This window comes from Megalopta genalis, chromosome 9 (genome assembly GCF_051020955.1).
Source record: "Megalopta genalis isolate 19385.01 chromosome 9, iyMegGena1_principal, whole genome shotgun sequence".
Lineage (NCBI taxonomy): Eukaryota > Metazoa > Arthropoda > Insecta > Hymenoptera > Halictidae > Megalopta > Megalopta genalis.
In genome coordinates, this window is record NC_135021.1 from 10,786,043 (window position 1) to 10,804,348 (window position 18,306).

An 18,306-nucleotide genomic window follows, 5' to 3' on the forward strand; every position below is an offset into this window, starting at 1 on the left:
GGGTTCTCATTAGCCTGAGTGCCTTTCGACTCTGGCCAGCGCATATGAAAGTGATGGACCGTCGGTACTTTTAACGCAAACGGCGAAACAGTGCCGGGTACCCTGCTCGGTTTCCGGCTCGCCGTAAACAGCGACCAACCTGTCTGTCTGGTGTCTGAAATTTTCGAGCGTGAATATGTAATCCGCTTGCGTTCGCCGTATTCCGCTAACAATTCGAATAATTAAACTGTAGACTTTAAGCGGTTCTAACTTCGAGCACGTTAAAATGCACGGTGATCGAAGCTCCGGAGGAATTTAATTATGCTACTCCGTCAGATTCGTTAAAACTAATGGGAGAAGAATGAATTTCGGTGCAATTAATCGCGATCGATGCGGACTGTTTTTATTTCGCTAAAAGATTCACGGTTTAATAACAATCGTATCGCCGTAATTGTAGCATTGTTCGTTTGGAATGTTTCTGCAGCCTTTTAATTACAGGCACGCGTGTATCGTGAATAATTGCGACCGGCAATAAAGCAGAATTCACGCTTCGAAGTCGATTGACGACAGGTGTAGTTAAAGCGTTAAACTGATCTGTAAATGCGATTCTGATATCGTTCCATCGTTTCCTGGTTGAATCGCGGCGTGAAAAGAGCCGATTAAAAAAGTATGAAGATTTTAATCGCACTATTACGCTGCCATGATCGCGTTCTACCGGGTTCATTATCAATTTCTCAGGGTTTTATAGGACTCCTGGCGGCGAGACTCGATGAATGCCGGAATTTATTACATCTTTGCTGGGATCGATTCTTCATTTCTGTCACGTGCGGTCGGAGAGGTGCGGGAAATCAAGTCGGATGGGACTAGTAAATGTTCATTAACGTCGGTTTAAAAGGTCTAAAAGAGATCGTCGAAAATTCGGTCGAAAGTTCTACCAATTTTTAATCGAAAGATACGGGGAAAAGGAACAAAATATCGCATAGATTGCTTAAAACTCGGCCAAACTTTGCTGACTAACAAACAGTTCTGCCCAATGCAAATGAAATCTATGTATTAAACAAAATATTCTCTGAAAAAGCGAAGAGAATTTAATTTATACAAAATAGTGTTTTCTGTGTAACATTGTTTGTAATATTCTCTGTAATAAAACCGAAGATAAAACCGAATGCAATCGAGGATGAAAACATTCGAGGGGCGAAAACATTCGAGACAAGCACCGATGATAAAAGATAGACACGTTTGCACTCGTCTGCTTGCGTAAGGATTAATATCGCCTAGAAGCGTTCACTGTTAACCGATTAGTCGGTGCATTACCGGCGAACGAAAAGGGGAGCAACCGGCTCGGTCATGAAAATTCCATGAGTCCCGGGATTACAATTTCAATTCTCCCGGTGCTTACGGACGAGTAAAAATATCCGGATCGCAGCGAATACGTGGTACAGTATCGAACGGCGTCCCGTACTAACCTGAAGGTGGCATCGGTTGTTGCGTAACCCTACGCATAGGCCCGGTGTTGGGAAACCTCGCCTGCTGACCCATGCCGATACCGGCGTGCATCATTTGGGCCTGAGCCGCTGCTTTGTATTCCGGTGGCGGCGGTCTCACGCCTCCCATTCCGCCGGCCATGTGCTGTTGCTGCTGCATCACCTGCAAAACAAGACAATGGACTTCAATTACTCCGGATCCAACGTCTCCGGCGATCCTTGAAGAGGCAGCCCGACGTGAACCGACGGGAACCGACGAGTCGCCGGAATTTATTCCGAACGATGTGTCACAGCGATATCTTCAAAATTATTAGGTTACTTTATCACACTATCGAAGTAACCAGAAATATTTTTTTTTGGTCGAAAAGAGCAGCACGTATAACAATTATTAATAGCTTATACGTATCAAGAGAAAATTTGTTTCGCGGCATGCGATGTATATCAGCGAAATTAAACCATCTTTCGGAATTTATTTTAACCAACGGGTTAGATCAATCGTTTCGAAATTTTTATGCTAATTTACTACCTTATCGGAGTACCTAGAAATATTTTTTTTTATAAGAAAGAATTGTATGATAAGAAGTTATAGTGACTTATACGCTGCCGGACGAAGAAAAAATTTGTTCCATGCTACGCAACGTATACCATTGAAAATGAACCATTCTTTGGAATTTATTTTAATCAATGGATTAGAGCAATCGTTTTGAAATTTTTACGCTAGTTTACTACGCTATCGAAATAAGTAGAAATATTTTTTTTGTAAGAAAAAGTTGTATGATAAGAAGTTATAGTGATTTATACGCTGCTCGACGAAGAAGAAATTTGTTTCATACTACGCAACGTATACCGTCGAAATTAAACCATTTTTCGGAATTTATTTTAACCAACGAGTTAGAGCAATCGTTTCGAAATTTTTACGCTATTTTACCACACCATCGAAGAAATATTATTTTTTCAATCAGTCAAGAAAGAAGCGAATGATTGAAAATGAATGTATCTTTCGGAATTTACTGTAATCGATGGGTTGACTCAATATTTCCAAAATTATTCGGCTGTTATCTCGCACTATTAAAGTAACTAAAAATATTTTTTCCAGTCTAGAAGAGCTAGACGTGAAGGAGTAGCGTATCTGCACAGAGAATCTCGCAGAATTCCCAGAAGGCTATCGCCTGTTGGACTTTATCCATTTGGAGGACAAAAACGGGAAGAAAATCTCGTCATAAATCCTTTCAGAATCGGTTAATCCGTCGGAGGCAGCTCCTGCGAGCGATTCCCCGTTCGCCTAATCACAAGGACCGGCTCCGTATCCAATCACCGTGCGAATGAACACGCTCTTATCGCGCTCCGTAACTGGATCACAGCGATCGGTGCCGATCCATTCTCGCCGTTAAAGAATCCGGGAATTCGATCACGTCCGCGGGTACGTGATCAAAGGAGTCTCTCCCTCTCGTCTCTCTCTCTCTCTCTCTCTCTCTCTCTCTCTCTCTTTCTATATCGCTCCAGAGCGTGATATCAATGGGAAAAACGTCGGCGCGAAATTGCTACGTGTCGATGCCGAGGATGGTCAGTTTCCTCCGTTCACCGGGATCGGTGGCACGGCGAGAGAGCAAGAGGGCGGTGACGTTCGCCTAATCGCTGGTTGCATGCCCGAGGAATGGAAAAACACCTCGGCGAGCCGTACGACGCAACGCGACGCTCGGAATGCTCGATCTAAGTGGACAAAAATCCGCCGGCATGAAAATAATCCATTAAATAGATAATTGCACGGTTAAAGGGATTACAAGCCCAACTGACCGACGCATTTCTCCTTGTTCCAGCAAAATCCGCGACCTTTTTAGGAATTTTCTGATGTTGCACCAGCGATTCGACTCTCTTCAGCTATTTTAATTCGTTGACCGGCGAAGCGGCTGCTATAAAATGCCGCGAGATCCGAGCAATTTACTTGCCGATTCAGTTTCGTTATTTATGAGATACGAATATTCTGCGTTTATGACAAAATTGTTAAGTGAGATATATGCCGAATCAGAAGAAGTTTATAGTTTTATCATAAAATTTTCAACGTATCGTATATATCATATTCTATTACTTCTTTTTCTTTCTTTCTTCTTTTTACTCTCACTTATTTCTTTCTACATCCTGTGACTATAATTATTTATTATATTTATATAATTACGTAATTGATCATTAACGAAGGGTTTCTTCCGTTGTTATCATTTTATTATTACTATTGTTCGTGTTGTTATTGTCATTATTATAATTACAAAAAGAAATTATTATTATTAATTTATTGGAACTATTTGAAGAAGTACATATTTACCCCCAATTCCGGAATTTATTAATATTTAAAATTCCGGAATCCGGTTATTTCTACGAACCAGCCTAAATTTTCGAAACGATGCTTGAATATCTTGAATATCTTTCTACGATCGACGATTTATCTATCGTTTGTAGAATCCGACAGATCCAGTGCAGAAAACACGAGTTTGTAATATGGAAATCGGTGTCTCATATTCGATTGCTTTCCTGATGACGTTGGCTGACGCGAAACTTCTTTCTGCGATAGATTTGAAATTCATGACTACGCGAAGTAGAAGCGGCAACTCATGATCAGACGCGTCGATAGATCTACATTCGACGTCGGACGAGCCGAGGAAATTTACAGCTTTCCTCGGAGACAATCTACCCTGGGAAAATGAGGTGGCACGAAATTATAAAAGTGCCTACGACTTGGTAATGCACTTTAGAATTTTCCACTCAGTTAATACGATATTCGTCCTGTGTTATTGGACCGCGAAAATCTTTACGAGAAACAAAAATTTCCTATATCAATGAAAGTAAACCGGGTAGTTAATAGTTGAATAATCTCAACAATTTTACAATGACGCGACAGTACTCTTAAATTCTGATATTTTCACTGTTCTCTTTTTCGTCTACTCATTTTTGCCATAAACCCATAAGATCAGCAGCCGACTTGTTGCGATTAAGGTAAATCGGAATTATGTGATCAAAATCTGATAAAAAGCTACAATAATATTAGCATAATAAATTGTGATGTAAATGCTTATCAACATACAATATATCAAAGATTCGAGTTTTAAGTTTTCTGATCGACTATAGTCAGTACTGAGCATCCTACTTATTTTATTTACAGTACTTATCTTTTTATTTGTGCATTAATTTATTTTCTTTCAATTTATTCACTTATTATTTGCACGAGCTTCGCCGCGACAAAATCGCAAATTCGCCGCAGTCGCGTATCGGAGATTTCGAGCGAGGAGAGAGCGGCGAGGTGTCACATGGCGAGCGAAGGGGGGGAGGAGAGAGTGAGAGGCCAGGAGAGAGAACGCAGGAGAGACGGTGAAGGTATCGGTTGGTAACGAGGAAAACGGTCGGCCGGTGTCTACGCTCGCCTTCCGTCACCGTTGTCTTCATTGTCGTCGCGTTCCGCGGGCTTTCGTTGCGGCCGCGTAATACCAGGAAGTGGAAATGCAATCCGCCGCTGCAGGAGGGGGCAACGGGACTGCGCCGGGCCTGCACCGAGGGAGGAGAGAGGGCGGAGGCTTGTGCAACGTGCATCGGTGGCCGAAAACTTCCGTGCTGGCACGAGCCGTCGTTAAGTGAACGAAATTCGGACGAGTCCTTGTTTTATAGCCATCCGATAATCCAAACTATGTTGCAACGTCTACAGTCGGCGTAGAAAGTATTCGAACGCCTTTCAAAACGGAATAATAATTTTGTATAATAATTGGACCAGCCATCGAAATTCTTTCGAGATGTTGGGGGGATTATATTACTAAATAATGGCTAAAGAATTGTTCTCAAAAATTGAAATTGATAAAAGAATTAAAAAATAACGTTTTTCAACTTTTTTTATCCTATATACACTCATCGACAAAAGTTAAGAAACCTGTTACACAGATGCACATTCTTGTTTGTAGTAAACCTTTTTAACGTAGAATAAAGATTTGTATTGCGTCCACGACAATGTTAATTTAATTTTTTTTTGTAATTCTCTTCATGTTTTACTATTATACTAGTTTATGTACTTTTATTATCTTTATTATTTAAGATTATTTATTTTTTAAGAAGAAAATTATACTACTACATACAAAAATTACACTACTTACATTACTACAATATAGGTATTGTAATATCGTATTGTATCAGTGTTTTATTTATGACAAATGAAACAGAAATTAAAGAAAAGAAAGAAATAAACCATGAAGAGAATTGTAAAAAAATGAAATTTAAACTACACATTGCCTGCAATGTATTATATGCATCACTATAGCATGTACTTATAATTTAACGAGAGGTTTATTTGTTAAGGTATCGAATATAACTCGAATGTGATCGACATGTTTCGTAACATTTGTCGGTAAGTGTATGTAAAGACCATAATCATTCGTCTGAAATAAATTGTGACAGCCTGTTCTTTGAACAGAGGCATAAAAGAACAATTTAAATATCCTGGATTCCAATTGCATCGTATTGCAAAAGTGATACTAAGAAAACGAGCTTCTTGCAACATCGTATACCGCGACGTTCGTGAACGTTTTCATTTAGAGCAGCATTTGTCGCAGAAAGTCGTTCGAAAAGAGCTGATTTCCGTGAGCGAACAGTATAGCAGCCGGCCTACCATCCACAAGTTGCAGTCGGCGTAGCTGGGAAAGCGGTTTCCACGCACTGGCGCTCCGTTCGCGATCCAGAATGCACTAGGTCGGGTCGCACGCAAGGGAGGACGCGTTAAAAAGAGAGAACCGAGGAGTGGAAGGTCGACGGTGACGAGGGATGACTAACCAATTGCGCGAAACCTACAATTAGTAACTGGAGCACGATCGGGAGAGCTCGGCCCGATACCTTAACGTCGTTAGAGCAATGCTTGTATGATAACTGAGTCATTCGTTAATAAATCGTGTGCAACGTGACCGCGCGACGTTAATACCGATGTCGAGCCGATGGATATCGATCTCTGTCTAGAAGCTAAAGGACGATCATCTGCACGCCACTTTCTCCGCCGCGAAGCATTATTTATCGTTGTTTATGATGTGCCCCGAGAAAATCGTCGAAATTAAACGTTTGCACTGCGGATCCCCTGAAATCGAGGGTGTGTCGATTAATCGTGACTGGAAAATTGGTACCGACAGGAGTCGGTAACTTTTTAACCTTCGTGCACGGTTCTTCGATTTGACTCTGAGTTGTAACTTTGCTGTTAATTGTAATTTTGCTAGCAATAGCAACTTTACTTATGTTACTTACGTTAGTTGCAACTTTGCTCTGAACTGAAACTTTTCTGTTAATTGCAACTCAGTTGCTAATTGTAGCTTTGCTGTTAATAGCAACTTTGTTATTAATTGCAACTTTGCTGCTAATTGTAGCTTTGCTGTCAATATCAACTTTGCTATTAATTGCAACTTCGCAAATAATTGAAATTTTGCTATTAATTGCAGCTTTGCTGTTAATTGCAATTCTGCTATTAATGTCAAGTTTGCTTTCAATTGAAACTTTTCTGTTAATTGCAACTTTGCTGCTAATTGTAGCTTTGCTACCAATAGCAACTTTACTGTTGATTGCAGTTTTGCTGTTAATAGCAACTTTGCTCCGAATTGAAACTTTGCCGTTAATTACAACATTGCCGTTAATTGCAACTTTGGTATCAATAGCAACTTTGCTGCTAAAGCAAACAGTTGCAACGTGTGCGCTTTATGTAGATTGCAGATGCGAATTTAAAAAACATTCTAGTGTTAATATTTAGAGAAATCGAATTTTCCTTTTAACATTTTCTTCAAGGATGTTCATCATTGTTTTTATCTATATAATGCATATGATTATTCATATGCATTTATAGTTATCTATTTCATCGATGTACATTATAATCGTCAATAACATCATAATTACATGTACGTAAGAAAAATTGTAGTATTTTTAAACAGTTCTAAATAGTCTAACATCTAGCAATAGTCTAGCAATAGTCTAGCAAAGTTGCATATGAAGATATAACTGAATTAAAGCGAGGCAGAAAGAAAATGGAATTCTTTGTACCACAAAAGGTTGACCTACTTTCAGTTTAATCCTCTGCTGATGGGTATGTTTTAAAGTACTAAATATAATCTCAATGTGATCAGACCACTAGATTATGTATGAAACACTTAAAGGTCTATTCTAGTACGAATCTCTGAAAAAATCGATTCTTTTTTCATTTTCTTGAAGAATACAGGTTGCGAGAAAAAATAAGAAGTTGAACAAAAATGCAATTTACAATACAATATCCCTTTAATTCTTTGTCGAACGTCGTTTCTGGTCCAATTTGTATCTCGAAATGTAAATGTATCAATTTTCTGAACAGTATTCACTTGACACGAATCGATTCGCGATTTTTTTTTAAATCTCTGCTGCAACTTAATTATATTTTAAATAGGTTCCAGCTGGTTTTAAGTAGTTTCTAGTTTGGTTATCCTGTGGACAAATATTTTCTGGGCCGGTGTCGAACTTTATAAGCGCGAAATGCACAAAAAAGAATGTGTTCAAAGCGATCAACTATCCTGTACGGAGTTAATTGCAAGCTTCGATACGATTTCTGCGAAAGTAATTTACTATTTTTGCTACAAGAATTTCTTCGAAACAAGAACCGGCGATGTGCCGCGAACAAAACGATCGAAATAAAGAGTGCAGCGGCCGCATCGTTACATTTATGGCGGGGTGAGGTCACAGGAAATTAAACCTATCATTCGTTTCTGTCTTAAATGAAACAGGAAGCGCGACTCATCTAACTCGAATGATTCACTCGTCGCGCCGCTGCCATTTTCTAAATACCTAGAGCACTCTGTTCGAACAATTCTTTCCTTTTTTCACGGGACTCTCGGCTCTCAGCGTTTATCGAGTGCTCGCTGACGGCCATAATATAGAGAGACGTTATCGAGTGCATTCGAAACGACTGCTACACAACCGATTAATCTTCTTTAATAAAATTGACCTGAAAGTAGCGTCGGCCTTCTTGCGAAACCGCCCGACAACGCGCCTCCATTTTCTTACCGGCGAAAAAATTAATGAATGCAATTTATTCAGTCGGCTTCGGTTGACTTCGGAACGCGGCGGAATTAACGGGATAAAGAGGCTACTATTCGAGCGCGGTAATTGATTTGTAGAAGAATTTACTGCTATCTTCGTTGCGCATTCTGTGTTTATGCAATTATGTTGAACTTGCTATTACGACGGAAATTTTCATTCACGATTGGAGTGCTCGTCGAAGAGATCGTGATTTTTCTTTGATTCGAATTTCTTCACTTTAAAGGCAGTATTCGATTGAACGAATGAAGTGCTTTTCAGTAGAATTATTGACAGCAGGCATGCACTTCTGATAGAAATAACTAGATCAGAATTGGGGAATATTCGGATTATTTCGAAAAAATATTTATCTAGATAATTATCCGAATGAATAACAATTATTTATGAAGCGTCATAAATTATTCTATCTATTTATTCGAATAATTTCTTGATAAAGAATTATTGGAACTCTTTGTTCGAATAATTTCTTGATAAAGAATTATTGGAATCCTTTGTTAATAATTTATTGATAAAGAATTATTGGAATTCTTTGTTCGAATGGAGATTGTAAAATTATTCGAATAATAATGCAAATAATTGTTGACTGCTGTTGTCTTTATATTTTGTTAATATGGAAGCGATAAATCAATAAATTATAAGAAAAACACTTTATATTCTACCACTTTTACTCAAATCGATTATAATCCGTATTTTCTTATGCGAATAAAATCATATTCCGATAAATTTTTACTCGATTAGAATAAGATTCGAATAAAATTTTGACCAACTCTTGGCACAGATTATAGATCATGTACAGAACTGTGGACACATGGGACATAAAATACTTCAGCAAACCTACAGAGATTCACAGTGACTGAATCTTCAATTTAATTAACAATAACTCACACTATAATGTTCGTAAGACCGTCACGAAGATAGAAATACCAAAATTTCAAATTCAGAAGAATTTTCATTTCTTTCTTGCCATCGAAACGTGTGAGACTGCAACGCTTTCGAGTGCTTAAACCGCAACGGAATTTTCGTGATGACACCTGACTGTCAGAGTGAAGGGAACACGGTTCGTAGGTACGATTCGCAGAGAAGGTGGACTCGGGGTCGGTAATTGGAGCTCGCGGACACAGTTTCTTCGGATGCTAATCGGGAATGCATAAAAGATGAAGAATACCCGGCCGGACAAGATGTAAATGATCGCATGCAAATGTTGACTGATTGCAAAGTTGTCCGTGTCACATTATTCCCGGAGCAATCTGGAACGGCGCGCCGCTCTCGCGATACAAAACATTATTCCGCCGCACGTGTGTGCATACGCGGGAACAAAGGGCAGCGAAGAGTTTACGAGCCGATGAAGATCGCGAACCCTAAACGGTGTCAGTCGACACGCAATACATACGCACGAAACGGTGGAAATAATTGATTAAACGATTCCACCGACAATCAACTCTGCTGTACAGGGTGTAACAAGAATATTGGGCTGTTGCAAAAGTAATTTCGTTACATAACATTGTTATAATTGAACAAATTTGTTGCAACGATGCATCCACTGAACAAAGTTGCAACGATGCACCCACTGAGCAAAGTTGCAACGATGCATCCACTGAACAAAGTTGCAACAATGCACACATCCAACGAGGTTACAACGTTGCGCACCTTTGGCAAAGTTGCAATGTTGTGCACATTGAGCAATGTTGCAACGATGCATCCACTGAGCAAAATCGTAACGATGCACACATTGAACAAAGTTGCAGTGACGCATCGGTTGAACAAAGTTGTGACGTTGCAAACGCTGAATCAAGTTGCAACAGTGCACGCATGAAACAAAATTGCAATGATGCACGCATTCATCAAAGTTGCAACGATGAATCCACTGAACAAAATCGTAATAATTCGCACCTCGAGCAAAGTTGCTGCGACACACCGATCGAACAAGGTTGCGACATTGCATACGCTCATTCAAGTTGCAATAATACACTCATTAAACAAAGTTGCTATGATGCGCGTGTTCAACAAAGCTGCAAGGGTGCATCCACTGAATAAAGTTGTAACGATGCGCACATTGAACAAAGTTGCAGCGATGCAGCGATCGAACAAAATTGCAGTAATGGACGCATTAAACGTAGTTACAACGATTCGTCGGTTGGACAAAATTGCAACAATGCATCGATTGAACAAAACTGAAAATACGCGTCCATTGAACAAAGTTGCGACGACGCATGTATTGAACGAAGTTGCGATGAAGCATCAATTGAACGAGGTTGCAGCGATGCATCGATCGAACAAAATTGCAGTAGTGGACGCATTAAACGTAGTTGCAACGATTTGTCGGTTGGACAAAATTGCAACAATGCATCGATTGAACAAAACTGAAAATACGCGTCCATTGAACAAAGTTGCGACGACGCATGTATTGAACGAAGTTGCGATGAAGCATCAATTGAACGAGGTTGCAGCGATGCGTCTATGGGATAAGGCTGCATCGGTGCGCCCGTTGAACAAAGTTGCAGCAATGCATTCATTGTACAAAATTGCAACAGTGCATCCGTTGAACAAATTCGTTCCAAAATGCATCCATTGCACAATATCGCAGCAACGTTGCTTTCGTTTCACAAGATTGCAACAACGTTACATCCATCGAACAAAATCGCAGCAACGTTGCATCCATTGCACGAGATTGTAGCAACGATTCAAATTCATTCCGCAAAATCACTGCAACGTTACACGCGTTGAATAAAATCGCGGCATCGTTACATCCATTGGAGAAAATCGCGGCAACCGGTCGCGATCGTAGAACAATCGATACGATCGGAGGAGCGGTTCGGATCGCGGACGGCGGTATCGCATGGAAAGAAAGCGAAGACAGCTGCATGGAAATATTATTCAACGTCGTATCATCCGGCGGAAGTGCACGCGAGCGCAGATTTCCCGGTTACAAGAAAAAGTTTCCATTCATTGTTCCGCGGCGGGCCGGGTCGGGCCGGGCCGGGTGGCCGTTGCACGGAGGAAGGAGCTCGTCCTATTTGCGCCGGGGTTCTTTCAGCACGATGGAACAGAAGTTGCAAAGGAGCTGCGATACCTGTTGCACACGAGTGCATCGCGGCGAGGAAAGAAGAGAGAGTATGAGAGAGCAAGAGAGAGACGGAGAGAAAGAGAGAACGTGGAACGACTGAACCGGCGCGGCGGATACGGGCTTAATGTTTCGGATAATGCGCCGGGCGACGATATCGCGATCCTTTCTACTGTTTGATAATCGGCCGATCCCGATCGGCCGTAAGCGTCGCGGAGGAACTTTTCCGGGATGCGGGGTCGTTTGCACCGAACGCGGCGTCGATTTCAACGAACCGAGAACGGGTTCCGAACAATTCGTCCCGCGTCTCGCCGTCGCCCATCTTGCTACCAAACGAATCGTGTAATCGGTACACCAGCTCTGCAGACAGCCAAGAAGAGAGAGAGAGAGAGAGTCGTTGCGTGATCGCCGCGGACTTGGAAATTGTTAAACCGTGAAACGTTTATGCTTGGTGCAACACTGTCGATCGCTTATCCGCAATCCTTGACAGTCTCCACGCTCCACAAAATCATTTCAGAAATGTTTTCTGAATTGCAGCATGGTCGACATTGTGTCCGAGCATGTTCCAGAAGAATTTCTTCGACGTAACGAAAAAGGAACGTCGATATTCCCGAGAACGATGAGTCGGGCGATTGTACGAGCAGGATTTCAGTTTTTCGCGATACGTCGATGTCATTTGTGATTTTTTCGGGCGCTCTTCGGGACAGTTGCGATCGACAGAATCGTGCCATGTAAGAAATGTTCGCGTAACTTTCGTGATAGCGAAATTGTTAACACAATTAACAATTTTGAAATGTTAAAGATATATTTCTGAGTTGTTTATTTATTATATGAGTTAATTGCGGCAATAACACTCAAATCGAGATATATTGTTTTTAAGTAGAGATTTCAAGCTTTAATTTGTGAAAAAAACACCATCATCCTACGTTAATTTTTCGCGGAGTTATTGTCAGTCGAAGTTGGCCAATTTACATCAAAAATATGTCTGTGCTATAATTGTTTTCAGCAATACACTTTGGCGTAACAATTCATCTAGTCCTCATTTTATCAAAAATTTCACATGTACATCTATGCATAATGGCCACTTCTGTATCGTCAGAAAGAAATCAAGTATTGCAAACGAAATATTATTTCTAAATAGTTGTAAATTCGATGAATAAAATTCAATTATAAGTACTATATTGTATAACATTACTTAAAACTGTTACAGAATCCTGATTTCCAAGATTTACGTGCTACTTATAAAAGGTTCTAATCTTCGTAACATTAAAGTACTTCTAAGCGTCCTTTCGAAATCTGATTCATTCCAAGCCCCGATATTTATTTGTACAGAATAATAAATATTTCCAGCAGCGTAATTGCAAAACAGGTATAATTTTATCATAGTAAGATTCACAATATTTGCAATAATGTCCCATTCATGGTTCTCCCCTCCTGTCTTAACGACACAGCTATTGAAATACAATAATTTCTCCTCATATTTTCCCTCAGCTTGGAAGCAAAAATAGAATACACGCTATTACAGTAATTTCTCCCAGAAATGTTCGAAAGACGGAATTAAAACCGGCAGATCTGAGAATACTAAGTCGCGATTCTTCGAGCATCCCGACTAGTTTTTATAGAAACTCGGGGCAGTCGGCAAAAAAAGGCAGTGGCTAGCATCCCAGTGTATATTAATACGAATACATAGTAATGCTAGAATAAAAACGATGACTTAACTTTTTTATTTCTAATTTTTTGCCACCATTCGAAGGTAATTCGGAAGCCACGCAGCTCGATTCGAAGGCAATTCGGAGAACACATAAAGTGATTCGGAGGCAATTCGGAAATCACATGCCACGATTCGAAGACAATTCGAAAGCCATATGACATGATTCGAAAGCAATTCGGAGACCAGATGACACAATTTGAAAGCAATTTGGAGACCACATGACACGATTAGAAGGCAATTCGGAAATCACATGCCATGATTCGAAGACAATTCGAAAGCCATATGACATGATTCGAAAGCAATTCGGAGACCAGATGACACAATTTGAAAGCAATTTGGAGACCACATGACACGATTAGAAGGCAATTCGGAAATCACATGCCACAATTCGAAGACAATTCGAAAGCCATATGACATGATTCGAAAGCAATTCGGAGACCAGATGACACAATTTGAAAGCAATTTGGAGACCACATGACACGATTAGAAGGTAATTCGGAGGCCACATGACACGATTCGAAGGCAATTCGGAGGCCACATGCCACGATTCGACGGCCACGTACTTAGTACCTGCCACGTACAGTAAATTCTCCCTAATTGACGCTCAGACTGTTCACAAAAATAGACAATTTGAGAAGGGGAGACACGATCATTCGATGCTTGCACCTCATTTTTATAATCGTTGGCAATCGGTAACTATAAAAACGAGCTGCAAGGCTCGAATAATCGTAACTTCTCTTCCGAAATTCTCCACTTTTGTGTACAATCCGAGCGTCAATTAGGGAGAATTGACTGTACCTTGTAGCTCCGCGGTTTTTCTTACCTGATTCATACCCAACAGGCCATTAGACCCTTAGCATCGACGTAGCAATAAATTATATAGGGAAATTGCTAGCGTAAGGAAATTCGCAGCAACCCGAAATTTGGCATTTCCGAGAAACATTACTGTATTCGAGGCTCGCGGCTCGTTTATACAGTTGTTGATGATCGGCAACCACAAAAACGAGCCTTGACATGATTTTGACGTAACCTCTTCCCAAGCCGTCGTTTTTCGTTCCCCAAGCTGGGAGACAATGCGAGAGAAATTACCGTAGCCCGAAATACAATGCAAAACGAGGAGACCAGGAAAATCAATTTCGAGGCAAGGCTGTCCGAAAGGTCGTCGGAGTTCCATCTACGCAGCTTGAATGCATAACCGCGAACGCGGAAATTGCTTGGATTAAGCGGGCCGACTGTTTCCCAGTCCCGGTTAAATACCGTTTCTATTAGCCGCGGATAACAATCGTTCACCGCTATTAGGTAATTGAACCGTAAACCACCGGCCCCTGTTCACGGGCAAACGCGGCCGGGTCCCGATCGATCGTTTTCGGGGAAAAAGACGGCCGAGGGCACACGTACCTGCTGTGCGCGCATCAACTGCTGCTGCTGCTGGATGATCTTCGCGTGCTGATGTTGGTCCACTTGATTCGGCGGCACTTGCTGCGGATGGCTGCGAGGCCCTGCCGCTCCCGCAGGCTGAGGAACGCCGCCCGCCGCTGTGCGTCTCAGACTTTGTTGCGTGAAGTTGATGGTCTGCGACTGCGAGACCGAACAGTAGGTGTCGTTCTGACCACCGGGACCAGATTGGTTCGGCGTCTGCTGTTGGGTGAAGTACATGCCCTGCTGAGCCGCCACCGACACCTTCAGATCTCCCGTTAGCTGCATGTGCTGGCCTGCGGACACCTGTAACAGAGACGCATCCTTCGTTAATATTGTGCGCATAGCGAAAAGTTGAATGTACATAGCGAAAAGTTGAATGTACATAGCGAAATGCTGAATGTAAATAGCGAAAAGTTGAATGTACATAGCAAACAGTTCAATGTAAGCACGAGTTCTTTTTTCTTCTTTTCATAATTTCAATAAGCCCAAATTGGTGCTTTAACATTCTTAGTTTCTTTTCATATTTCCGCTGTTTTAACCCTTTACAGTCGGAGCCATTTTTACTCAGAATCGAAAATAGTTTCTCTAATTTACAGTATTTTCATTTTCTACACATTTTATACATATGAAATTTTGTGACTCGTGCAATAGTCACATTTTTTAACAGTTTCTTTTAAGTAACTAATTTGATGATATTAAAAGTATTTTGGAACATGATATGACAATTTTTAGCAATGTTTTTTAACACTGGAACTACCGTGTTTTAAACATGATAAATATTCTCTCTTTTATAACCTTGACAATATTGGATTTATTTAGACTTTATAGTATTAAAGAAGTTTGTCTAAAAATTTCTCATGGAAACATTTTCATAATGTTATAGTGTTATATATATATATATATATATAATGTTAATATATAATGTAATATGTATGTATGTAATATGTATATAATAATAATGATTGTAATAATTTGTAACTATTTTATTTGATAATTTTAACTGTACGGCAATTTTGTTAATTTTATAATTCTTTCGAAGTTCATCCGTTTTCTCTGTTCTCTGTTCAATACAATTTACGCACTCTGACGATTGCAGTAGGTTTTAACTATTTTATTTTAACATTTTAATTGTAATAATAATATATAATGTTAAGAACTGTAAAACAAAAAATTAAAGAACAGTCATCTTGACTGCTTTGGTAGTTCTGGTGTTAAATATAACCAAATTAGACGATATTAAAATTATTTTGAAACACGATACGATAATTTTTAGTGGTGCATTCTTATGTCATTCGTCGACAAAATATGGTATAATAAATGATATGAAGTATTAGCAACAATATCTCGGGAAGCAAGCATCTTTTCTATCTCGCACCAATGAGAGAACAAAGCTCCAGAACCGGCGTATTCAAGGCCGCTAAAAGAAAGGTTCCCTCCCGAGAGCACCCGGTATAAACGACTGCAAATAAAATTCATTTCATCCACAGCCGATCTATCTACCGTTCCCGTGTGTTCCCCATGACGCTAACATCCTTCCACACCCCTAACAACGCGGAGCGTGCAGCCTCCGGTCTCTCACAGCCACGATGCACCAATTGTCCAGGCTCGGCCCACGGCCGCAGTGCGGCGATATGATTCGCTCTGTTAGGTATGATCCATGGTCGAAGGTAGATCGGATCGAGCGGCGCTTGCAGCAACAACAGATATCGCCGGTGCGACGCTGCAGGCGGCCTGGAATTTCGATTGCGGCAAAAAACCGGCGGACAAGTGGCGACTATTGTCCTGTCGTCGGCCGGTATCGTTGCCTACTGATACAAAATGGCTACCGTTCTTCATATATCTCGTCGGACGGTGGGCCGGTGGATCGCCGGGGGTGGGAAAGGGCACCGCGCGCACGACCTGGACGAGAACTGTACGGCTTCGATGACTCTTGACCCTGGCAATCGAGCCGCGGTAATCTAGTACGAGCTTCCGCTTACCCTACCTGGTTCAGCAGCTACCCTTCCAGCGGCGCGACTGCCTACGCGTGTCGGGGATGTCGCGTTTAGGGTCCAAATGAGACCGAAGCGGCGACGTCGTTAAGGGCGTTTTGGAACTTTTCAATGAAACCGCGCGACTTCGACCCTTGTGCGGGCAACCAAAGTTTTTACGGTTGTTTGGCACCGGGTACCCGATCTATTTTATTTTAAGATTTGAACTGTAGGGCAATTTTCTGTTGATTTTATAATCCTTTCGTAGTTCATCAGTTTTCTCTGTTCTTTGTTCAATACAATTTACGCATTCTGATGGTTGTAGTAAGTTTTAATTATTTTATTTTAACATTTTAATTGTATTTATATATATATTTTATATTATTGTATTACATAATATTAATATATATTTATTATTATATATATAACATTTTGTTGATTTAATAATTGTTTCAAAGTTCGTCATTTATCTCTGTTCCTTGTTCAATACAATTTACACACTTTAATAATTCTAGTAATTTGTAACTATTTTATTTGAAAACTATTAACTAACTATTTTATTTGAAAATTTTAACTTACGGCAATTTTGTTGATTTAATAATTCTTTCAAGATTCATCATTTTTCTCTGTTCCTTGATCAATACAATTTACACACTCTGATAATTGTAATAATTTTTAACTATTTTGACAATATGACAATAAATAAATGCTAAAGTAATTAAAAAGTATATATATATTATACAATTATACAGGGTGTTCCACAACTACGTTAACAGCCGGAAAAGGGTAATTTCTGAGTTCATTTAACCCTTTGCTCTACGATTTAAGTTTCAAGAACTTGTGCCATAAACAACAAGGATATCGGTTACTCGTCGAGTCCTTTCACGATTTCACGAAACGTCTAAAGTGACAATCGCGAACTTGTTATGTAATGTAAATACAGTGACTTCCGTTAATATTCGGACATTTTCAAAACGCAATAACTTTTTTAAAGGTTGCTATTGTTCAGAATGACAAATGAAACTAAAAAACTCTTGCTTCTTAACTTTTTTATCTGAGCCCACAATGAAGATTTAAAAAATTTGTTTTGTAGATCTCGGTAAGTTATATGTATGTTAAAAATTTCACCGAAATCGATTCACCTTCGTATGAGCTGTAAACAATTAAAGATCGCAAAAATATCGCAGCATGCGTCAAGCTGGTTCCTGCGCCACCTGCTTTATTTACTAATCAAACAATTAAATGACGAAGAACAAAAAACCACAAAACACGCATCCGTTAGTCTAACACGAGCCTAATCAGTTATGTTTATATTTGGCCTGTCTGGCGCACCACGACTCTTATTTCTGGCCCGATTTTTTGACCACGTCTATCAGACATGATAACCATTTCTGGCCCGATTTTTTGGCCACGTCTCTCAGACGTGATAATCATTTCTGGCCCGATTTTTTGGCCACGTCATTTCTGGATTCAGACATGGTTGTAGGGCAAAGGGTTAAAGTAACTTTTTCCTCAGCGAAAATGCAATCTGCGGCTTTGTTTACGAGTTACGAACGAAAAATAGTGACCAATGAGAGGCGAGATCAGCTGGCGCAAGTCGGCCGAGCCAATGGGCGG

The 18,306-nt window shown here is 40.3% G+C and overlaps 1 protein-coding gene across 9 annotated transcripts in view; it reads right to left on the minus strand.

Moving 5' to 3' along the window:
* mam (neurogenic protein mastermind) overlaps nt 1-18,306 on the minus strand; it is a 522,803-nt gene that overhangs the window by 12,892 nt on the left and 491,605 nt on the right. For all 9 annotated transcript variants that reach the window (XM_076524424.1, XM_076524423.1, XM_076524422.1 and 6 more), the window contains 2 exons: nt 14,699-15,022; nt 1,446-1,626 (listed from right to left, as the gene is read on the minus strand). In XM_076524424.1, coding sequence (XP_076380539.1) covers nt 1,446-1,626; nt 14,699-15,022 — 505 coding nt within the window. The remainder of the gene's footprint in view (nt 1-1,445; nt 1,627-14,698; nt 15,023-18,306) is intronic.